The 23,936-nt window shown below is 46.4% G+C and overlaps 2 protein-coding genes across 12 annotated transcripts in view; both read left to right on the plus strand.

Moving 5' to 3' along the window:
- The window catches only part of KMT2D (lysine methyltransferase 2D), a 42,147-nt gene extending 37,120 nt beyond the window's left edge, over positions 1 to 5,027 (plus strand). For 7 of the 10 annotated variants that reach the window (XM_066368801.1, XM_066368796.1, XM_066368805.1 and 4 more), the window contains 5 exons: positions 26 to 73; positions 1,210 to 1,495; positions 1,729 to 1,802; positions 1,899 to 2,007; positions 2,145 to 5,027. In XM_066368801.1, coding sequence (XP_066224898.1) covers positions 26 to 73; positions 1,210 to 1,495; positions 1,729 to 1,802; positions 1,899 to 2,007; positions 2,145 to 2,237 — 610 coding nt within the window. In that variant the 3' untranslated portion in view covers positions 2,238 to 5,027. The remainder of the gene's footprint in view (positions 1 to 25; positions 74 to 1,209; positions 1,496 to 1,728; positions 1,803 to 1,898; positions 2,008 to 2,144) is intronic. The other 3 variants (XM_066368800.1, XM_066368802.1, XM_066368803.1) reach the window with 1 other exon arrangement.
- Positions 5,028 to 5,169: 142 nt separating this feature from the next.
- Positions 5,170 to 23,012, plus strand: PRKAG1 (protein kinase AMP-activated non-catalytic subunit gamma 1). 2 transcript variants are annotated; one of them, XM_066368807.1, is made up of 12 exons: positions 5,171 to 5,288; positions 10,788 to 10,836; positions 19,335 to 19,444; positions 20,008 to 20,089; positions 20,185 to 20,243; positions 20,382 to 20,427; positions 20,528 to 20,582; positions 21,192 to 21,318; positions 21,426 to 21,591; positions 21,757 to 21,794; positions 22,010 to 22,156; positions 22,288 to 23,012. In XM_066368807.1, exons 1-12 carry the CDS (start codon positions 5,280 to 5,282, stop codon positions 22,390 to 22,392), a joined length of 993 nt encoding a protein of 330 aa, XP_066224904.1. In that variant the 5' UTR covers positions 5,171 to 5,279; the 3' UTR covers positions 22,393 to 23,012. The 2 variants fall into 2 exon arrangements, with proteins under 2 accessions (XP_066224905.1, XP_066224904.1); XM_066368808.1 differs by lacking the exon at positions 19,335 to 19,444 and having other exon boundaries at positions 5,170 to 5,288.
- Positions 23,013 to 23,936: the final 924 nt, after the last annotated feature.

Here is a 23,936-nt window from a genome sequence, read left to right on the forward strand (position 1 = left end):
GCACTTTATACTTTTTTTTTCAAAGCGTTTTCACATCCATTATCTCATTTGATCCTCACAACAACCTTATGAGGTAGGTAGGGCAGGTGGTATGACCCCCATTTTACAGCTGAGAAAACTGAGACCCAGAAAGGTTAAGTGACTAGACTAAGGTCACAGCTGGGACCAGAACCTTACCTGTTGACTTGTAGTTTCCTGTTCCTCCTGTGTACCGCAGTAGCCTGCCCTTGGTCCCTGGGTAGAGGGAGGCAGAATTCATGGTAGCAGGGCTTTGTGAAGGCCTTCGGTTGCTCCTCAGGCTGTCGTAGAGTGTCAGACTCTACCCCAGTCAGCCCTAGTCCCTGGTGCTCTATAACAGTGGTTTTCAAACTGTGTGTGTTCCAAAAAGCCCTGGAGCACACAAACTGAGTAGGCAGAACTTGGCCCTCCCCGTGTATAACTACCCGTTCCTCAAATTGAATTCAACCAGAAGTTTCATTTTCATCTAGTTTATGTATTGGAGTTCTAATAACATTGTTAAGGAAAAAAAATATCTATTTCTGCTAAATAAAGAAGGGTAAAAAAATGTTTGAAAACCACTGCTCTGGGATGGAGAAAAATTTGGCTGGTGCCCTAGGGTGGTGAAAAGGCATCCTGCCAGGCAGCAGTATTCCCCTGCACTGAGCCATCTGCACAGAGCCCAATGTTACAGCAGAGAAGGAGACAGTCTGGAGAAAGGAAAGAACACCACCTTTCGGCCATGAATTCAGAGCCAGATTTAATTAAAGTCTAGTCCAGTGTGGTAGACATGGCCCCATTTTCAGGGCTTCCAGTATGTGCAGGAGGTAGGACTCAGGCATTTGACCAAACCATGAGCCAATTTAATTCTGGGCCTGCTTGTGGAATTCCTCCCAGAGGAGCATGGCCTTGAATATGGTTTGACAGGTAGAAGGTGGGGAGATGGGAGAACAGGCTCAGTGTAGGGGAATTGGTGCCTCCCTTCCCTCCACTCCCCACCCCCCATCCTGGGCTCTCTGTGCCACCCAGGGTGTTGGAAGGGTCCCCATAGCTAATTGTTGCCTCACCAAAGCCAAAACCCAGATGCCTCTACTCCACTCTCAAAGCAGCACATGCCCCTAACTGGCATGTTGCACATCCCAGGGAGGAGGTGGGTGGTGTGTGCTTGGTCTGAGGGAGAGCTGTCTTGTCATGCACTGTATCACCTCCCAGGCCCCACACCCTGAACAGCACCAGCATGTCCAAGGCATATCAGAGCACCTTCACAGGCGAGACTAACACCCCGTACAGCAAGCAGTTTGTGCATTCCAAGTCATCTCAGTATCGGCGACTGCGCACTGAGTGGAAGAACAATGTGTATTTGGCTCGTTCCCGCATCCAGGGCCTGGGGCTCTATGCAGCCAAGGACCTAGAAAAGCACACAATGGTCATTGAGTATATTGGTACCATCATTCGCAACGAGGTGGCCAACCGGCGGGAGAAAATCTATGAGGAGCAGGTATGGGCTGACAGAGGGGCTATCATGGTGCCTGGTCCACACTCAGCCAAGGACCATGGGGCAGGATGGGGGCCAGAGGAGCAGGTGGAAAGCTATGGGAGGAGGTGCGAGACAGGAGAAAGGGAAAATAAGAAATGAAGCCCACTGCCTGAGTCTGCCACCTGATCCCACCAGCACACTACGGCCATTCTGTGATACTCTTGCCCTTTCTTCTGCAATTTTTGCCTTTTTAGAATCGAGGCATCTACATGTTCCGGATAAACAATGAACATGTGATTGATGCTACATTGACTGGAGGTCCTGCCAGGTGAGAGGAATTAAGAGGGTGATATGCTGGGAGTGGGCCAACAAGGAACCAAAATCATCCCAACTCAATCATCCCTGACTGTGTCCCATTGCCTAGGTACATTAACCATTCCTGTGCCCCTAACTGTGTGGCCGAAGTTGTGACATTTGACAAGGAGGATAAAATCATCATCATCTCCAGCCGGCGAATCCCCAAAGGAGAGGAGGTGTGTGACAAAGCAGCTCTCTCTTCTCTGCTATTCCGCTGAGCCAAATTCCAAGGCCACTGCCCTCATCAGATCATATCTGCCCTCTCCACTTCCTCTAGGGGGCTGGTACTGATTCTGCCCTCTTCTCTTAACAGCTGACCTATGACTATCAGTTTGACTTTGAGGACGATCAGCACAAGATCCCCTGCCATTGTGGAGCCTGGAATTGTCGGAAATGGATGAACTAAAAAGCTTTGAGGCTACCAGGCAGGGGAGTCCCTCCACCCCCAACCTCTTCCCTGAAAGGGATGAGGGGGAAGAGAGGTAGCAGCCAGAGCCAGGACCCAGGGCTGGGGCTGCCGGCTAACCGGAGCCCCTGGAGCAGGAGGCTGGGGCAGAGGGCCCTCGGCCAAGCCCACCCTGGGCACCAGGGACAACCCTCTTCCCCGCCACCGGCCCCCAGGCTGGCATCTCTGCCCCCAGCTTCAGGAGGGGCCAGACAGAAGCAGCCATTGGGCATCTCAGGTTTGAGGGGGGGATATGGGCCGGGAACTACCCAGAAGCATCTGGGAGGCAGCAGGGAGAGGGGAGGAGGATGTGTGGCCGGGCCTCACAGCCCTGCTGCTCCCACTGACCTCTCTGGCCCAACTCAAGGCTGCAAAGAGACTTGACTAAGCTTGACAATCCCAAAGGCTGGGTCCCACACCTGGCCCTGCCTGCCGGGCCCTGCCCCCACCCTCACCCCTAACCCCTTCCCTCTCAATCTGTCTCTGTCTCCCTCTTCTCCTCTGTGTTTCTGTCTTTCTATGGGTTTTGTTTCCTTGTTTCCACTCTGACAAATGCAACGTGAACGGGAAAGAGGTGCCCAGCTGCCCAGGAGGGCAAGCCAGGCAAGCCGGGCAAGGAGACCCCGCACCCACACCTACCTCATTTAAGTGTTGGATTTTTTGCTGTTTTGAAATGTGAGACCCTTTCCAAGCCCCCTACTGCCCCAACCCTCTCCCCCACCTCACTGCCCTCTTCTGAGTGGGTGGAAGGGGGGTAGGAGGAGGGAGAAAAAACAACAACAAAAAATCCATCTTTGTTTTTAATTCTGGGCATGGTATGGCGGTTGAGGCTAATGATGAAGATTGGGGATGACTAGCCCCTAGTTGCTCTAGGATTTCCTTCTCCATCTGGACATGGGGGCAGGAGGGATGTGCTAAACCTAGGACCAGGATATCTCCCTCCTGTTTTCCCAACCCCATCATGAGCCCATTTGCCCTCCAGCCCCTGGATGGGGTGGGTGGGTGGTAGGGTGAGGGGCTATCCCTGAGTGGCATGCCCATACCCAGTGAGGCAGGGTGTGGCCTGGAGCTCCCACTTTCCCTCAGTCACCAAACTGCTGCTGGTCTGGTGGGAAGGGGTGGTGATGTAGGGGTGGGGAGCTTAGTGTCAGCGCGGGGAGGGTGGGGGGTATTTATCTATTTATACATGGGATTGTACATAGTCTTGTGGGGCATGGGGGAGCCGGCTGGAGGTGAGAACCCTCCCCTCTCCCCCTACCCCCGGGGAGAGCAAATGTAAAACTACTAATTTTTGTGCTTTATATATTCTATATAAATATATCTATTTTCTTTTTACAAAACCAGTTTATAAATGGTAGGGGGGTGTGGGGCAGACACATGGAGCTCCCCTTGTGGGGGGGCCCCCTCCATTACCTAACCTACCGCCCTTTTCCTCACCCCTTCCTCCCCACCCCCTGGCTGTGACTGCTGTAAGGTGGGGGTATAGAGGCTGGGCAATTCCCACTCCCTATTGTATAGTTGGACTATGTTATAACGCACAAAAGTGAGCTGGCCCCAGGGGGAGCCAGAGGGTGATGGGTTCCCTGCCTCCCTTTCCTTCCCCTTTCTGCCCAAGCTTGTGCTGCAGTGAATTCTTCCTGGGGTAGGGGTAGATCAGGGGTTGGGTGAGGCCCCAGACCAGACCCCTGTGTGGTAGGGAGCCATGGGGATGAAGATGAAGCATATATGCAGTTCTCTCCTAGGGGCTGTGGGCAAAGGGCATTTTGTAATTAATATTTTCAAGAATCAAATGTCTGGAGTGTAGGGATGGGCTTGGTGGTTGGTGGATGGGCAGGCCTGCTGGAGGGGGAGCACGGTTGCTGTTGTGATTTTAGGTTTTTGTTTTGTTTTTGAATTTGGGGGGTTGCGGATTAATGGGGGTAGGGAGATTTTTTTTTTAAAGCTGCTTCCTCAACTGTTTCAAGCTGCAAATGTTTTAAGAGAATAACATCCCTCCACCCTCTCAGAAACCATTGTAATTAAATCAGACAATGGGGAGACTGGTCTGCTGCCCCCAAAGCCATTGGATGTTCCTTTTCCAAGAGCAAGGGGTCTAGGCTACAGGGAAGAGGGAGATTGGCTCCTATGAGTCAGGCTCTGGTTGGGGCCTGGGCCCTCGGATTGGGAAAAGGGAAGGGGGCAGACTTTGTAAGCATATGCTAGGTATCGGATAGTCCTGTAGAATTTAGTGAAGAAACCTTATACAGTTTTTAATTTTTATATAAACTAACTCAGACCCAAGCTACAAGGTTGGAATTTTGGTTGTTGGTTTTTTGTTTTTTTGTTTTTTTTTAAGTACCCCCGCCTGTATAATTGCATCAGAATCCCTCCCCCATGTTTGTATTTTGGGTTGGTTTACACTTGCACATACTCAGTTTTCAGTTTTTCCCCTTTAATCTTCTCCCCCGACCTCCAGGACCCTCCCCCTTTTTAAAAAATAAATCGCTGACAAGTGTGAATCCCGTGAAGACTTTATTTTGTGTTGTGTGTATCCTGTACAGCAAGGTTGGTTCTTCGTAACAACGGATGAAATGATTCCCCTTTTTAAAGCGCCCTCTCTCCCTCCACCCCAGCGCCCCCTGTCCTTGGCATGTTTTGTATCAGCGATCATTCTGAACTGTACATAATTTATGTTGCAAGAGGCAAAGGGCAAGTTTTGGATTTTGCTTCTTCCAAGTTTGTTTTTAAACGACAATAAAAAAAAAAAAAGAACATTTTAAATACAAGCGGCTCCGTCCCGTAACCCTCGCCGTCAACGGGATCCGTGAGGTCCCAGAAGATCCAGAGGAGGGCGGTCACCAGGCCAGGCCGCGCCAGAAAAGTGAGCTCGGCGCCCTCTGGCCTTCGCAGGCGTTTGTCTGAACGTCAGCGGAAGTAGCATCGCGGTACCGGATGTGGGTGGTGCCACCACCCCTTCCCGGGCAAGCTTCCTAAAGCGAACACTACCAGCGGGCTCCTCCTGCAATGGAGACGGTGAGGAGGGCGGTAGGGCGGCGGGGGGCGCTGTGGTGCCCGTGACCCCCATTAGGGGACTGGGAGGCCTGGGCAGGGGTGGGCGCTGGTACCCAGTAAACGAGAAGCTGGGTGTCGGTTCTGCCCGTGAAACTGCCCTCCGCTCCTTCGCGGGTCGCATCTCCTGGAACTGGGCCGCACTGTGCCGCTGTCTTCCGTCTGCCGTATTCTCAGCCTGTGCAGGCACCTCCCCCCCTCCTTGTTTCCCGCTCACGTTCAAGCGATCTCGGGACTCCTTTTGTCTTAGCACCTAAGGCCCTTCAACGGTTTTGATTCGTCTTTCCTGGGAGAGGCAGGGGGGTTCTGAGGGACCCTGCTTGCAGGTATCACCTGGCCCTGGTTGTCTTAAGTGTGACCCCTGCAATCTCTGGCAGAAAGGACATCTGAAAGACTTTTATTCTGCCTCAAGGTGTCCTTAATAAGAATGAAAAATGGGGTTTCCCTGAAAAAGGGATCGTACAGTAAGTAGTAGAGACGGCTCTGTTACTGGACAAGTTTTATGTCATGCCCTGCACTGCGATTCTAAGCAAGCATGTTGGCATAACTTATTCTTGGCGAGCATACATGACCAACTGTGGCAAGTTCCCTATCATCCTCCCCGAGGTGCTACAGACTGACTGCTACATGTACCCACCCTCTCTCTCAGAAGCCTTATGGAGCACTCTGGAACCCTTCCCATTTACTTCCCCTCCAAGAGTTTTTAACCATGGATCTCCTTTGTCAGGCAGAGTAATTCTTCCTTGGTTTTTATCATCTACTGTAGTTGTACAGGCTGTATGTTCACCTTTCTTTGGTTTAGTTACCCGCTGAGAGTAGTATTATGGCAGGCATCCTTTGTCTACCTGCAAAGAGGTCATGTCCCTTAGGTTATAAAGAAGAAAACAGAACAAAGTGATAAAGCAATTTGCAATTGATCACCCAGGCAACGGAGTCAGCTCTTACAGATTAAGAAGATTTTGAACAAGAATAAAAGCTCTGATTCCATAAATTCGAAATGACAAACCAGTTTTTACTTATAAAGATATCCTGGTTTACAAAGTATATATCAGGTTCTTGGGATAGAAATTGATTTAAAAAGAAGAAAAAAGAGGCCCTGGCCAGTTGGCTCAGCGGTAGAGCGTCGGCCTGGCGTGCGGGGGACCCGGGTTGATTCCCGGCCAGGGCACACAGGAGAAGCGCCCACTTGCTTCTCCACCCCCACCCCCTCCTTCCTCTCTGTCTCTCTCTTCCCATCCCGCAGCCAAGGCTCCATTGGAGCAAAGATGGCCCGGTGCTGGGGATGGCTCCTTGGCCTCTGCCCCAGGCGCTAGAGAGGCTCTGGTCGCGAGCGACGCCCCGGAGGGCGCATGCGGGAGTCTGTCTGACTGTCTCTCCCCGTTTCCAGCTTCAGAAAAAAAAAAAAGAAGAAGAAAAAAGAAACCCCTGCTTTGAAAATGCTCAGCCTAACTGGAGTCAGGGGTGAGGCAAGCCAGTGATAACTATTATTTAAGGTAGACTACCATAAATGCTGTCATCGAGATGCAAACAAGGGGAAGCATAGGGGAGGGAGAAATTACTGTGAACATTAGAGAGGGCATTGCACACATTAAGAGAACAGTGTGAGCAAGAACATAGAAATTGGGAAATGTAGAGATTAACTGGGGATGAGCCAGTGGCTTAATGTTGCTGGAGTTTTGGATTTCGGTCACAGTGGGGAAAAAGAATGGGAAAGTAGGCTGAGGTCAGGTTGAAGGTACTGTATACCTCAGCTAACTTTGATCTTAGTTTTATAATAAGGGAACCCATGAAGATTTAGGAGCAAGGCAGGGAATGTGCTTTAAGAATGTTCCTTGGCCCTGGCCGGTTTACTCAGTGGTAGAGCGTCAGTCTGGCATGTGGACGTTCTGGGTTTAACTCCTGATCAGGGCACACAGGAGAATTGACCATCTGTTCTCCACCCCTACCCCTACCCCTTCTTTCTCTCTCTTCTCCTTCCACAGCTATGGCTCCAGCGAGTTGGCCCTGGAGGCTGAGGATGGTTCTGTGGAGCCTCTATCTCAGGTGCTAAAAATAGCTCAGTTGTGAGCATGGCCCCAGATGGGGGTTGCTGGGTAGATCCAAGTCAGGAGCGCATGCAGGAGTCTGTCTATCTCCCCTCCTCTCACTTAGAAAAGAAGAAAAAAAATGTTCTTAACGGCTTTCTGTAAATGGATGGATCTACTTCAGAAAATAGTGAATTCCTGGTTGCTGGGATGAAAGTCCCTACCAAACCGGAGGTGCTTGGCAAAAGAACTTGGTGACAGCATGAGAAAAAATTAAAGAAGAGATAGCTTTAGGGAAGAGAGACCAGTTTAGAGAATGTTGCAGAAGCGAAAGGTAAAAGCCTAAGTTAAAGCTGTGTAAAGAAGTAAAGGAGAGAAGGATTTGAGGCATTTCTGATGAATGAGCTTATTTTTTTATTATTTTTATATTTTATTCATTTTAGAGAAGAGAGAAAGAGAGAGAGAAGGGGGGAGGGAGCAGGAAGCATCAACTCCCATATGTGCCTTGACCAGGCAGGCCCAGGGTTTTGAACCGGCAACCTCAGCATTCCAGGTCAACGATTCATCCACTGCGCCACCACAGGTCAGGCTGATGAATGAGCTTAGTAGGGACAAATGTAGGTCATGCTCTGCTCTGTGATTCTAAGCACACATGTTAGCATAGCTCTTTCTTGAAGGACTCAAGACTACAGTTCTTAAGCATCTAGTAGAAGGGCAGTGCCAAAAACAAAGATGGGAACTACAGTAAGGATAACAGGATTGGAGGGATAGATGCTGTTCTGTTTTGTATTGAATCATTTGAGGAGTCTATGATATCTGCGGTGTCCAGTACACAATTGGGAATGTGGATCAAAAGTTTGAAAAAGCCTGACCGGGTGGTGGCGCAGTGGATAGAGCATCAGACTGGAATGCAGAAGACCCAGGTTTGAGACCCCGAAGTCTCCAGCTTGAGCGAGGGCTCATCTGGTTTGAGCAAAAGCTCACCAGCTTGAGCCCAAGGTCGCTGGCTCGAGCAAGGGGTTACTTGGTCTGCTGAAGGCCCGCGGTCAAGGCACGTATGAGAAGGCAATCAATGAACAATTAAGGTGTTGCAATGCGCAACAAAAAACTAATGATTGATGCTTCTCATCTCTCCGTTCCTTTCTGTCTGTACCTGTCTATCCCTCTCTCTGACTCTCTCTGTCTCTGTTAAAAAAAAAAACCAAAAAAAAACAAAAATTACTCTGATTGCAACAGAGCAAGAGCCCCAGATGGGCAGAGCATCACCCCTAGTGGGCTTGCCAGGTGGATCCCGGTGGGGACATATGCAGGAGTCTGTCTCTCTGCCTCCCCTACTCTCACTAAAATTAAAAAAAAAAAAAAAGTTTGAAAAAAATTGTGAGTCTATATGTCAGATCTTGCCTGTGTCTTTGAACTAATATTTTGTACTTATGTAGTACAGTGATACTTTCTCAGGTCCCCTGTGTTATTAAAAGTAGAGGGGATTGGCCCTGGCCGGTTGGGTCAGTGGTAGAGCGTCGGCCTAGCGTGCGGAGGACCCGGGTTCGATTCCCGGCCAGGGCACACAGGAGAAGCGCCCATTTGCTTCTCCACCCCTCCGCCGCACCTTCCTCTCTGTCTCTCTCTTCCCCTCCCGCAGCCAGGGCTCCATTGGAGCAAAGATGGCCCGGGCGCTGGGGATGGCTCTGTGGCCTCTGCCTCAGGCGCTAGAGTGGCTCTGGTCGCAACATGGCGACGCCCAGGATGGGCAGAGCATCGCCCCCTAGTGGGCAGAGCGTCGCCCCATGGTGGGCGTGCCGGGTAGATCCCGGTCGGGCGCATGCGGGAGTCTGTCTGACTGTCTCTCCCTGTTTCCAGCTTCAGAAAAATGCAAAAAAAAAAAAAAAAAAGTAGAGGGGAATGTACATAATTACCCCACTTCTCTGTGGAGAAATAGGCAGAAAGATAAAATCATATTTAGTTGTGTCTGACTCTCTTCTATGGGTATCTGTATCTCTGTTTAGCTTGTGTCTCTTTTTCTCTCTGTAACTTAGTCTTAGATCTTTGTTCATATCAGGGTGCATCATTATCATTATCAATTTGAGAGTTAAAAAGCAATATGCAAAACCCCATGTTAGATGGTGGGGGGGATACAAAGAAGTGTAAGATAGATCCAGGATTCCAGGAATTTATCATTTGTTTGGCTAGATAATGAACAAAATAACTGTAGCACAGTGAGGCATGTAAAATATTATATGATGGATACAGTAATTTCTACAAGTAACTTTTTCTGTGTCTTTGTATATAGATCTTTGCTAGACTGTTGTATACCATGTGTGTGTTTTTAAAGCTGAACAGCCAGCCCTCTCTGGCACTTAAAAGTGATAAGGCTGTTGTTTTGGCAGCCTTGCCAAAATGCCAGGACAAGTTGATGGTTTTATGTAGCCCAGAGAGGGAGATTATCCCCTTTTCCCCCTGCCCCCACCCCGGTCCATTGGAACAGGGATGTTCAGGGTTGTCCTGCCAAATTAACCCAGCTTGAGCCAGTCAGCTTCCCAGGTTCAAGCCAAGGCCTTTAACTTCATATAACTATAGCAGCTATGTAGGTAAAGTGTGATTTTAAGTTAGTTTGGGTTTATTATCCAGAGCAAATAAAGCCAAACTGTTGATTCCAGTGTATGAAAATTATGACCCCTTCTGGGTCTTAGATAACAATGAAATTTCCAAGTGTTCCCACTTGAGGGAGCATAGAGATGATTCTATAAGTTTTTCTATTCAAAGCTCTCTCTCTAATCTCAGATTGTCATTGTCAAGGAAACTTGTTAAACTAGTGTCCTCTGGGCTGTGGCAGCCTTCCACTCACAAGGGTGCTAAGAGACTCAGGTCCCTCCTTTCAGAACATTTATGCTGCGTATCCACTTCTCAGTCAAGCTTTAACTCTGACAGCTGCTGGGATCCTCCCCAGGTTGGCGCTCTCAATGGTAAGGTAAAGGGTTATGATTCTAGTGCCCACAGTTATGCTTAGTGCATGTTTGGAGAAAATCAGTGTTTTCTCTGGCTTCTGTGTTTCTATAAAGTAAACCTGTGAGAATTTTGGGAAGCCAGCCTTAAACCTAGATTTTCTAGTTTCAGCTTTTAAGATTTAATGTTTCATTTGTCAGTGTAGTATGTGAGGACATGAGCTTTGGGACCACACAGGTCTGTATTCAAATCCCTATTTCCACCCTTTACCAGCCATGTGACCTTGGGCAGTTTGCTTAATATTTCTTGAACCTCAGTTTCCTAATCAGTGAAAATAAGGCTGACAATAGTATTTATCTCAGGGCTGTTAATGAAGACTAAATGATATAATATAGCACTTTAAAGGAAGTTGTCAGGTCACCAAGCCCTTCTCCTAATGCTAGGCTAAAATGGATGGAGCCTAGGATAGGCTGAATCTTTGTTTCTCTTGTCTCTCCAGGTCACTTCTTCGGATAGCTCCCTAACTCTGGAAAATGAGCAACCTCAAGGTAAGTGTACTGAAGAAAAGAAACTGAGTTTGAAAGCAATAGCCTGACACTAATTTCAGCAATGCTTTTGAACCATTCCCAGCCCCCCTGCCCCCTGTGAATATCAAAGGTGGGCCAGATAATGTACCAAACCATACAAATAAGGAAAAATAATTGGAATGATGCCTAACCGGTGGTAACAAAGTAGATAGAGCACTGACCTGGGTTGCTGAGGTTCCAGCTTCAAAGGCCTGAGGTCGCCGGCTTGAGTACATGCTCACCAACTTGAGCACAGGGTCACTGGCTTGAGCTTGGGATCATTCACACGATCCCATGGTCGTTGGCTTGAGCCCAAGGTCGCTGACTTGAGCCAGGGGTCACTGGCTCAGCTGGATCCCCCAGTCAAGGCACATATGAGAAACAATTGATGAACAACTAAAATGATGCAACTACAAGTTGATGCTTCTCACCCCTCTGCCTCCCTGTTTCTGTCTCTGTCTCTCTTTCTTAAAAAGATATCTGGAACAATAATTTGGCAAGATCACCTAGGAATAAATCTTGGGCAGGATAGGGATAATCAATTTCTTCAATATTCAAACCACCTGTTAGAAACTTTTGAGGTACTGGGAAACTTCCATAGGCAACTCTAGGGTGACTAACCAGGTTTTAGAAGTCCCTGGTATTTTATGAGTGGCCTAGAAATAATGCCACTAGGATTTTATCATCCAAGAAGCTCATTTAAAGCCATTGAGTGTACATAAGAAATTATTGAAAGGCCTTGATAGCCCATAGAACTAATCTAGAAATAGAAGTAAAATCAACCAGGCAATTTCAGCACCTGCCCAAATACCTGGTTAGAATGGAATGGTCCAACTCTAGGTCATCTAGAAAGAGGCAGAACTTAAAGGCGCCTCTGATTTTTCCCAGGAATACTCTTAAGTCTTCTAAGGACATGTTTATGGCATTAGGAGTACACGCTTTCTCAGAGGATTAAAATAAGGGCTGAGATCCAAGGATATATTATTAAGGGTCTGGGAGTTCTCCACAAGAATTTTTTTAATATCCTTTTTTCATTTTGTTTGCATCCAAAAAAAAGTTATTATAGTGATATTTTGAATTATCTGGATGCTGTTTCATAATTGAATACTGCAACATGGTATCAGTGCCTATTTTATGTTTCTGAGTACATTTGCATTAACACCAAGGCAGGGGTCAAATACTCAGATTGTTGGCTCTGGCCTGTTGGCTCAGCAATAGAGCATCAGCCCGGTGTGTGGAAGTCCCAGTTTCTATTCCTGGTCAGGGCACCCAGAAGTGACCATCTGCTTCTCTCCCTCCCCCCCCCGCCCATGGCTCATTTGAGCAAGTTGGCTCTGGGTGCTGAGGATGGCACCATGGCCTTGCTTTAGGCACTAAAATAGCTTAGTTGCTGAGCAACAGAGCAGTGGCTCCAGATGGGCAGAGCATTGCCCCATAAAGAGGCTTGCCAGGTGGATCCTGGTTGGGGTGCATACTGGAGTCTGTCTCTCTGCCTCCCTGCCTCTCACTTAATAATAATAATTTTTAAAAAAACCTCAAATTGTCAACATGGACCAAGCAGTGATAGGTGCATATGACTATAGCAACCTGTAGATCTTTTTTAAAATTTTATTTATTGATTTCAGAGAGAGAGGAAGGGAGAAGAAAGAGGAGAGAGAAAGAATCATCAATTTGTTTTTCACTTACTTATGTATTCATTGATTGATTCTTGTGTATGCCTTGATTATGATGGAATCTGCAACTGTGGCATATTAGGACAACTTTCTAACCAACTGAGAGCTCCCAGTCAGGACCAACCTGTAGATCTTGTTGCATCTAAAAGGAGGCAGCAACTATCCAGGTCTAGTCAGTTGTTACTATTCCAGAATTCAAGACCCAGTTTAGTCAGATCTTCTGATTTTGAAAAGAAACGAAGAATTTGGATTTGGATGTAAATGTCCAGAGTTTTAAAATTTAGCAACTGCTTTATTTATTTATTTATTTATTTATTTATTTATTTATTTATTTAGTGACAGAGACAGAGAGACAGGAAGGAAGACATGAGAAGCATCAATTCTTCATTGCAACACCTTAGTTGTTTATTGATTGCATGCATTCTCATATGTGCCTTGACCGGGGGGTAGGGGGGCTACAGCAGAAGAAGTGACCCCTTGCTCAAGCCAGCAACCTTGGGCTCAAGCTGGTGAGCCTTGCTCAAACAGATGAGCCCACCCACACTCAAGCTGGCGACCTCGGGGTTTCTAACCTTGGTCCTCCACGTCCCAGTCTGACACTCTATGCACTGCGCCACCGCCTGGCTAGGTGCAACTGCTTTATTTTTAAAACACTGGGAAAGCTAAATCAAATATGTTTGTAGATGTGTAGCCTCAAATGATAGTATTTAGCTATCAGAGTAGTGTGTCTTTTTTTTTAAGTGAGATGAGGGGAGATAGTGAGATTCCTACATGCTCCCCGACAGGGATACACCTGGCTCAGACCAGCCCATCTATCCTCAGCGCCCAAGGCCAACACTTGAATCAATCAAGCCAGTGGCTGCAGGAGAGGAAGAGGAAGAGAACAGGGAGGGGGAGAAGCAGATGCTCTATCCACTGTGCCAACCGCCCAGGGCCTAGTAGTGTGTCTTAAACTGATGTCAAAAGATATGTTCTTGGGAGTCTGTGGGCTTTTAAATTTGAAAAACAATGGTGAGCTTCTAGTTAAAGATAGTGGATTGACTACATGCATCTACTTTCATTCCTTCACAAAAAGCCACTAAAACAACCGTAAAGGAACTTTTCTTAAAAAAGTACAAATCCACTAGGAAGACCAAGAGAGTAGGCAATAGCAATGAGTTTTTGGAAGCTGGAAAGCAGATGGATGAGAGGTAAAGAGAAAACTGAATTATAAACTAGCAGTGGGGGAGCACACTTTTCACCAAGGACTGAGTTTCCCAGCTGAAATTCTGAAGATGTCTCATGAGGACAGAGCAGAGCATCACAGAGTGGAGCAAAGCAGAGCACAGCTAAGTTGCTTAACTGGAGAGGGATCTGGCCCCCGGTCCACGTCACAGCCATACTGTATCACTGTTTGCATTGGATGAAGTTTCCTTCTTCACCTCCTCCTCCCCCCCAAATAAGTAAATAACCTAGCAGCAGGGAAAGCCAAGAAGCATTGAAGGTCTGAGAAACAGTCAGATCTCAAGACTCCCTCCTTCATTGAATGTAGCTTGGCAACGCCCCTTTCCAACTTTTGCAAAGCCTGGAGGTCTGGAAAGAGGCTGAGGCCCAGTTAAGGTCTGAGGAACTATCCTAAACAGAGGAGAAGTTAACTATACCTAATACTGAGAACCCCAGTCTCCAGAATGCTAACAAGAAAGACTTTACCCTTCAAGCATGGAATTAAATGAATAGTCCTCTCCAGATGCCCCATGAGGGAAAAGCCACACAAATATATGTTGAGTGTTCCCCATATAAGTGGCTCACAGTCAGCAAACTCACTTTCACACTTAGAGCTTCCAATCAGATTTTAAAACTCCACTCTTTTTTTTTTTTTTTTTAAGTCAGAGAGACAGAGAGGGACAGGCAGGCAGGATGGGAGAGAGATGAGAAGCATCAATTTTTCGTTGCAGCACCTTACTTGTTCATTGCTTTCTCATATGTACCTTGACCTGGGGGACTACAGCAGAGTAAGTGACCCCTTGCTCAAGCCAGTGACCTTAGGCTTCAAGCCAGCAACCTTTGGGCTCAAGCCAGCAAACCTGCACTCAAACCAGCGACCTCAGGGTTTTGAACTTGGGTCTTCTGCGTCCCAGGCTGACACTCTATCCATTGCGCCATTGCCTGGTCAGGCAAAAAACTTTACTCTTAAAATATGGTTTGGCCCTGGCCATTTGGCTCAGTGGTAGAGCATCAGCCCAGCATGTGGATATCCGGGGTTTGATTCCTGGTCAGGGCACACAGAAGTGCCCATCTGCTTCTCCACCCCTCCCTCTCTCACTTCTCTCTCTCTCCCCTCCCCCCTCTATCTCTCTCTTCCCCCTCCTGCAGCCATGGCTTAATTGGAGTGAGTTGGCCTTAGACATAGAGGATGGCTCCTTGGCCTCTGCCTCAGGCCCTAATAAGAGCTCGGTTGCTGAGCAATGATGCTGAGGTCCCAGGTTCAAAACCTGAGGTTGCCAGCTTGAGCGTGGGCTCCTCTGGCTCAAGCATAGGCTCACCAGTCTGAGCGCAGGGTCACTAGTTTGAGTGTGGTATCATCAACATGAACCCATGGTCGCTGGCATGAGCCCAAAGGTCACTGGCTTGAGCCCAAGGTCGCTGACTTGAGTAAGGGGTCACTGGCTTGGCTGCAGCCCCCTTCCCCTTCTCCATCAAAGCATATATGAGAAGCAATGAACAACTAAAATGCCACAACCGCAAGTTGATGCTTCTCATCTCTCCTTTTCTCTATCTTTCTCAAAAAAAAAGGATCAACCAACAAAAGCATAAATAAGTAGAACAACAAATTGATCTCTATCTCTCTCAATTTCTCTCTCCTTCCTCCCTCTCTGTCTAAAATAAATAAATAAAATTTTAAAAAAAGAAAGTAGCAAGTTTTTAAAAATAATTAAAACTAAGTAGGAAGTATGTCCCCTGGCCAGTTGCTCAGTTGGTTAGAGCATTATCCAATACACTAAGGTTGCGGGTTTCAATTCCTGGTAAGGGCACATATAAGAATCAACTAATAAATGCATACTTGAAACAACAAATGAATGTATTAATGTTTTTCTTTCTCTCTCTCTCTCTCTCTCCCTAAAAAAAAGAAAAGAAAAAAAGTTAAGAAAACAAAACAAAGTAAAATAAAACTAAGTAGAAAGGTCTGACCAGATGGTGGCACGGTGGATAGAGCATTGATCTGGGATGCTGAGGACCCAGGTTCGAAACCCCAAGGTTGCCGGCTTGAGCAAGGACTTAACCAGCTTGAGTGGAGGATTGCTAGCTTGAATGTGGGATGGAAGACATGACCCCATGGTTGATGGCTTTAGCCCAAGGTCACTGGCTTGAGCAGGGTGTAACTGGCTCAGCTTGAGACCCCTGGACAAGTCTCATATGAGAAGGCAATCAATTAACAGTTAAGGTGCCGCAACTATGAGTTGATGCTTCCTATCTCTCTCCCTTCCTGTCTGTCTCTCTCTTGCTTCAAAACAAAACAAAATATTGAGTAGAAAGTTTAGAAATCAAGTTAAGAAGTAGGATTAAAAACAAAAGAAGTGAGAAAAAGTCAAAGAAGTAGAAAACAGGAAAGAAAAGGTATTTTAATTTTTATTTTTTTACAGAGACAGAGAGATAGTCAGAGAGAGGGATAGATAGGGACAGACAGACAGGAACAGAGAGAGATGAGAAGCATCAATCATTAGTTTTTCTTCACGACACCTTAGTTGTTCATTGATTGCTTTCTCATATGTGCCTTGACCGCGGGCCTTCAGCAGACCGAGTAACCCCTTGCTCGAGCCAGTGACCTTGGGTCCAAGCTGGTGAGCTTTTGCTCAAACCAGATGAGCCCACACTCAAGCTGGCGACCTCAGGGTCTTGAACCTGGGTCCTCCGCATCCCAGTCTGACGCTCCATCCACTGCGCCACCGCCTGGTCAGGCAAGAAAAGGTATTTTAAAAACAGCAATAAAAACTCACCAAAAAAAAAAAAATAAAAGCAAAACTTCAGAGGGTCATTCTAGGAAGTCTAATATCTAAATAATAGGAGTTACAGAAAGAAAAACGTGGCAATATGAAGCAAAGGAAATGATCAAGGAAATAATTTAAGAACATTTTCTTAAACTGAAGGATATGTTTTCATATTGATAGTTTTCATTGAATATTCAGCACAGTGGATGAAATTGACTCACCCAAAGCACAATCATCATGAGATTTCAAAACACTGGAAACAAAGAGAAGATCCTGAGTTTCCAGAGCAGAAAAAACAAGTCACCTACAAAGAATCAGAATTGCCTGGGACTCTCAATGAAACAGAAGCTAGAAGGCAATGAGGCAGTGCCTTCAACATTTTGCAGGAAAATAAATTCTGACCTAGAATTCTGTATTCATCCAAATTCTAAATCAAAGATGAGTGTAAAATAAAGGTATCTATAGGCTGCAAGAGCTCAAAAATTTACCTCCCATGCACCCTTTCTCAGGAAGCTACTGGAAGAGGTACTTTACCAAAACAAGGGAGTAGTCAAAAAGATGAAAACATGGGCTACAGCAGTGGTCCCCAACCTTTTTTGGGCCACAGACAGGTTTAATGTCAGAAAATATTTTCACGGACCAGCCTTTAGGGTGGGACAGATAAATGTATCACATGACCAAGATAAGCGTCAAGAGTGAGTCTTAGACGGATGTAACAGAGGGAATCTGGGCATTTTTTAAAAAATAAAACATCATTCAGACTTAAATATAAATAAAACAGAAATAATGTTATTTATTCTTTGCAGACCAGTACCAAATGGCCCACGTACCGGTACCGGTCCGCGGCTCAGGGATTGGGGACCACTGGGCTACAGGACACAAGGGAGAGCCAATATAGGAGAGTCATGAAAGGGTACCCTTGATGGTGATGAAAAGATTTCAGAATGACAGCAGTGCACACCAGGCAAACCAGCCCAGATTTGAAAGAAAAAAATCAGAGTTTACTATTTGGCTTAGCTCTAAATAATAAATATTCAGTCAAAATTAATTAAATATTGATGTAACCAACATTATATTTTAACTTCTGAAAGAATGGGGGAATGGGAGGTGCCTGTTTGTGATGGGGTCCTGGGAGAAAAGAAAACTAAAAATTCTCATCTTCTTTGTCTGATATTAGATAATTTCCAAAAGTGAAAAAATTTAAAAAAAGGAGCAAAAAAGTACCACAATAATCAGCTAAAAGAGGTCTCATCTGTGGGTGGAAGTGGTGGGTACCAGGGACAGCAATTTTTCTTGAAAACTTTGTAGAACAATTTGACTCTTTAAACTGTGTACCTGTATTACTTTGGTAAAAATAATAATAATAAAAACTAAAGACAAGCAGCTGGCATAGGATTTAAGTGCATGAACTTTGGTATCAGGTAGATCTGTGTTTGAGTCTTGTCACTTCACTTACTAATGGTATAAACTTAAGCAGTTTATTTAACTGTTTGCATCTTTCTCATCTGAAAAGTGAGGACAATACTTGCCTTACAGATTTGTTGTAAGGGTTAAATGATATAGTATTTTTACATACACATAGCATAGTAGGGAGTGTATTTGGGCTATTATTTTGGGGGTTGCTTCTCTGGTTTAGAGCAAGCAATTAAAATCAGGAGATTGGAAAGGTAAACACAGGCAGGGACTCCCATTTGTCTGGAATAAGTGGGATGATTTCTTATGCACCAGGTCATCCCATAATGGACCCTCAGGGTGTTTTGGACCAGGCTGATTTGAGCACTGGACTCCAACTTCATGCTGATCTGAAATGGTCCATCTTGGACTATGACTTTCTCATCTGTGTGTCTTAGAAAAAGAATTTTAAAGAGTTTACCTTTTTTTTTTTTTTTTTTTTTAGTGAAAGAGACAAACAGGAAAGGAGAGAGATGAGAAGCATCAACTCATAGTTGCACCACTTTAGTTGTTCATTGATTGCTTATTATACATGCCTTGACTGGGCGGTCTCAAGCAAGCCAGTGCCCCTTGCTCAAGCCAGCGACCTTGGGCTCAAGCCAGTGACCCTGTGCTTCAAGCCAGTGACCTTTGGGCTCAAGGCAGCAACTATGGGATCATTTGGATGATCCCATGCTCAAGCTGGCAACCCATACTCAAGCCAGTGACCTTGGGTTTTTGAACCTGGAACCTCAGCGTCCCAGATGGGCACTCTACCCACTGTACCATCATTGGCCAGGCAGCTTAATTACATCTTAATTGAGAAAAGATACGTAAAAATGTGCTAAATATATGAAGGGGGAAACAAGTTTAAAACGAAAAAATTTGAGACTAGAATAGGTCAATAAAAGATATTACAGACTTTTCTGTTTTAGTCAGCCATCTTTTGCCTAAGGAACCAATAGATCTAATCTTGCCTGGAAATGGAGGTTGGGTGAAATGGCTTCTAAAGAGTTTATTCCTAATGGAACAGTAGGAATAAAATAGATAAAATAGGGGCCTTATAAAAAAACATGCTCTACAGGCCTGACCTGTGGTGGCGCAGTGGATAAAGCGTCGACCTGGAAATGCTGAGGTCGCCGGTTTGAAACCCTGGGCTTGCCTGGTCAAGGCACATATGGGAGTTGATGCTTCCAGCTCCTCCCCCCTTCTCTCTCTCTGTCTCTCTCTCCTCTCTCTCTCTCTCTCTCTCTGTCTCTCTCTCGCCCTCTCTCTCTCCTCTCTAAAAATGAATAAATTTAAAAAAAAATGCTCTACATATTTGAGCAACTACAACACTGTTGTATTTTCTGCCTTTTTTGATTGTAAGTTTTGCTTGGAAGGAAGCTATTAACTCTCCTACCCTATGCAGAGTCCCCAGAATCCAACAATAGCGTGTATACTTCCTTCATGAAATCTCATCGCTGCTATGACCTGATTCCCACAAGCTCCAAATTGGTTGTATTTGATACTTCCTTGCAGGTGAGTGGAATCCTTTTTTCTTCCCCCTTGCTTAGGGCCTCTGTTTATTTTATTTTCTTTCTTTTTTTTTAAAGTGAGAGGAAGGGAGATAGTGAGACAGACTCCCGCGTGTGCCCAACAGGGATCCACCTGGCAACCCCCTGGGGCCGATGCTTGAATCCACTGAGCTATCCTCAGTGGCTGAGGCCGGTGCTCAGACCAACCAAGCTATCTTTAGCACCTGGGCCAGTGCTTGAACTGGTCAAACCACTGGCTGTTAGAGGGGAAAAGAGTGAGAGAAAAAGGGAGAGGCAGGAGAAAATAAGCAAATGGTCACTTCTCCTGTGTGCCCTGACTGGGAATCAAACCTAGGACTTCCGTACGCTGGGCCAACACTCTATCCACTGAGCCAACTGGCCAGGGCCAGAGCCTGTGTTTTAATACCTTGAATCCTATCTTATCCCAAGGGTAATATCCTCGTCTTTCTATAGGGTTAGTCTATTTTCCCCACCATACCTAACCCCTGTTCTTTTAAAGTTCTGCCCATGAATTTCCTTTTGTGAAGATAACTCTTTTGGCTACAGGTGAAAAAAGCTTTCTTTGCTTTGGTGACTAATGGTGTACGAGCTGCCCCTTTGTGGGATAGTAAGAAGCAAAGCTTTGTGGGTAAGCAGTTTCTGGAACACAGTATTATTGACATCTTGTGCTGGGCATGGAGAAAATCTTTGAGCAGTGCTGAGAGTGTTTGTCTTGGCCTCTAGGCATGCTGACCATCACCGATTTCATCAATATCCTGCACCGTTACTATAAATCAGCCTTGGTAAGGAATCTTAGCCCAATGACCAAAACCACTTTCCTTGCCAAAGTTCCTCCTTATCATTTCCTTCTTCCAAGCAAACAACAAGGGATTTATGAAGCAGGGAGATCAGTTCTCAAGTTCTGTTGCTTCTGCTTCCAGGTACAGATTTATGAGCTGGAAGAACACAAGATAGAAACTTGGAGAGGTATGTAGAGAATTGGGGAGTATGAAACGATAAAGGGATGGAGAGTTCCTGGGAAATGGTTTTCCATGGTGATATTTTATGATTCTCCTTTTCCCTTCAGAGGTGTACCTACAGGACTCTTTTAAACCACTTGTCTGCATTTCTCCTAATGCGAGGTGAGTTCTAGCTTTGAAGAGGAGCCTTGCCATAAGCACAGCTAAAGTGCCAGACACCCAAAGATCCAGGGACAGAGAGAGAAAAGACACTCCTCCCAATCCCTGGCCAGTGGGCTCAGTGGCAGAGCGTTGGCCCGGTGTGTAGAAGTCCTGGGTTTGATTCTCAGTCAGGGCACACAGGAGAAGTGCCCATCTGCTTCTCCACCCCTTACCCTCCCTCTTTTTTCTCTCTCTCTCTTCCCCTTCCACAGCCATGGCTTGAATGGTTCAAGCAAAGTTGGCCCTGGGCACTGAGGATGGCTTCATGGCCTCGCCTCAGGCACTAAAATAGCTCAGTTGCCCAGTAACGGAGCAACAGAGCAGCGGCCCAGATGGGCAGAACCCCTGTTAGGGGGCTTGCCACATAGATCTTGGTCAAGGCTCATGCGGGAGTCTGTCTATACCTCCCTGCCTCTCACTTAATTAAAAAAAAAAAAACACTTCTCCCAAACACACACATGTACATGCTGTTTCCCTCCCCTCCCTCAACCACCGGTTTTCCAAGGGGCTATATAACCACCCTCAGGACCAGCACTTTGGAACTTATCATTGTCCCCCACCTTCCCACAGCTTGTTTGATGCTGTCTCTTCATTAATTCGCAACAAGATTCACAGGCTGCCAGTTATTGATCCAGAATCAGGCAACACCTTATACATCCTCACCCACAAGCGCATCCTCAAGTTCCTCAAGTTGTTTGTAAGTGCTCCTCAGCCTGGTTTTTACTTCTTATATACTTAACTGGAAGGGTATCCAAGGGTGGTATGGGGGGCCTTGAAAATCCAGGTGATGGTTTCCTTCCTCAGATAACTGAGTTTCCCAAGCCAGAGTTCATGTCTAAGTCTCTGGAAGAGCTACAGATCGGCACCTATGCCAACATTGCTATGGTCCGCACTACCACCCCCGTCTATGTGGCTCTGGGCATCTTTGTACAGCATCGAGTCTCAGCCCTGCCTGTGGTGGATGAAAAAGGTGAGAGATTATGCAGAAGGAGAAGAAGGGTTCCAGGGAAGTCAGGGTGGCTCTGGGAAAATGTGCTGCTCCCCTCCAGCTAAGCCAAGAGGGTGATTCTGTGGGTAGGGTAGGGGGAGTCTTGGATGCCAGATCCTCCTTGCTGAACTGTCTCTGTCCCCCTAGGACGTGTGGTGGACATCTACTCCAAGTTTGATGTTATTGTGAGTGATTGTGGAGGGGCCGGGAGGCAGGGGAAGGGGTGGCATGTTGAATATGGTGAGCAAAGAGAGTCTCTTTTGGGACCTGAGGGTTTTAAGAAGCTTCTAAGCTTGTGGACCAATGAAAACCACCCTAAATCCCTCTGAGGTTGGGTGGGCCCAAGCCTTGGGGGCTGGCTCCCTTTGTTCTCTGCAAGCACCTTTCCCTCTCTCCCCAGAATCTGGCAGCAGAAAAGACCTACAACAATCTAGATGTGTCTGTGACCAAAGCCCTGCAACATCGATCACATTACTTTGAGGGTGTCCTCAAGTGCTACCTGCATGAAACTCTGGAGACCATTATCAACAGGCTAGTGGAAGCAGAGGTAAGGGGGCCAGTGGTCCGAAAGGAGCTGGGGTAGCAGCCTTGACATTAGGGTTTGGCAAGGGTAGGGCTTGAAGGGCTTCCCCTGAAGCTGACACTAAACATCCCTTTCTCCCCTTTTGTTCTCCACAGGTTCACCGACTTGTAGTGGTGGATGAGAATGATGTGGTCAAGGGAATTGTATCACTGTCAGACATCCTTCAGGCCCTGGTGCTCACAGGTGGAGAAAAGCCCTGAGCTAGGGGAAGGGATCAGGCAGCACCAGGGGTTACGCCCATTCACTGCCTGCACAAAGCTCTGGGAACCACAGATGAAACCTTGAGAGAATTGTGACTGTTCCCTGTCCAGGAGATCCCTACCCTTCTACCTGGAAGCCAGGGAAGGCGTGGGGGAAGGGACATTGGACTTTTAACTGTCCTATCCTCACACATACCCTTGAGGAAACTTTCAGTCTAGCCCATTCTAGCCCCTGTCCACTTAGACAGCACCCCTCTTCTGGGTGAACTATGGGCTCTGTGCCCCTCGGGCAAATCTGATCTCTAAGAGATTCCAGACCTCACCCAGGCTTTGCCTCTATCTCTGCCCTTGACTCCACCCTAAGATAATAGCACAACTCATCATAAAAATATTTTTTATTCATCCTGTCTCATGTTGTATGGAAGAGGCTGAGTCTGTTTAGTGACCTTTCTTCCCATAACAGGAGTGAGGAGAATATGGGGAGGAAGGCCTTTGGGTTTCTGTGCTACATTCATATGAAGGGAGGTGGGGTTAGATGGAGGAGAACAGCAGAGTGGTTAGCTGAGGTTATGGCTTTTCATGGCAAACCTAATTAAAGTGACAAGAACCTTTTCATGTTATTGCCGTGTTTGCTTTTTGTAGTTGATAGACACTACTGCTCCAACCTTCCTGCTTTCCATGGCTTCTTCAACTCTACCGGCAATATTAATACACACACTTTATAGAAAACTGCCAATCACCATTCTCAGTGCTTTACATATATTAATTCATTTAATTCTCACAACAATAGTAGGTATTATTCCTGTTACACAGATTTAAAAGAAACCAAGGCACAGAGAGGCTAAGTAACTAGCCCAAGACCACAGAGCTAGTAAAAATTAGAGCTAGGATTTAAACCCAGTCTGGCTACATAGTTCATGTTCTTTTTTTTTTATTTTTTATTTTTTTCAGAGAGAGAGAGGGATAGACAGGGACAGACAGGAACGGAAAGAGATGAGAAGCATCAAAGCATCAATTATTAGTTTTTCATTGCGCATTGCAACACCTTAGTTGTCCATTGATTGCTTTTTCATATGTGCCTTGACCGCGGGCCTTCAGCAGACCGAGTAACCCCTTGCTGGAGCCAGCAACCTTGGGTTTAAGCTGGTGGGCATTTTGCTCAAACCAGATGAGCTCGCGCTTAATCTGGCGACCTCGGGGTCTCGAACCTGGGTCCTCTGCATCCCAGTCCAATGCTCTATCCACTGTGCCACCGCCTGGTCAGGCAAGTACATGTTCTTTATTACTATGCTAGACTCACTACCTTTCTAAATCTCCATTCATAACTGTTCCTTACCCTGCTTCCTGTAATCCTCCTTAATACCCTATTTTTCCTTCTGCTGGACCATAGCTGGGACCCCAGAGAAATCCCATAACAGTGTTAGGTCTCCAGAGAGTAGACAGACTGTGTCTCCTTTAGGTAGAGACATACGACACTATCAGAAAGTTGGACTCTGGATTTTGCTGAACTGGCACTGTCTTTGAACCTAGATGTCCCTTGTGAT

This window comes from Saccopteryx leptura, chromosome 2, assembly GCF_036850995.1.
Source record: "Saccopteryx leptura isolate mSacLep1 chromosome 2, mSacLep1_pri_phased_curated, whole genome shotgun sequence".
Lineage (NCBI taxonomy): Eukaryota > Metazoa > Chordata > Mammalia > Chiroptera > Emballonuridae > Saccopteryx > Saccopteryx leptura.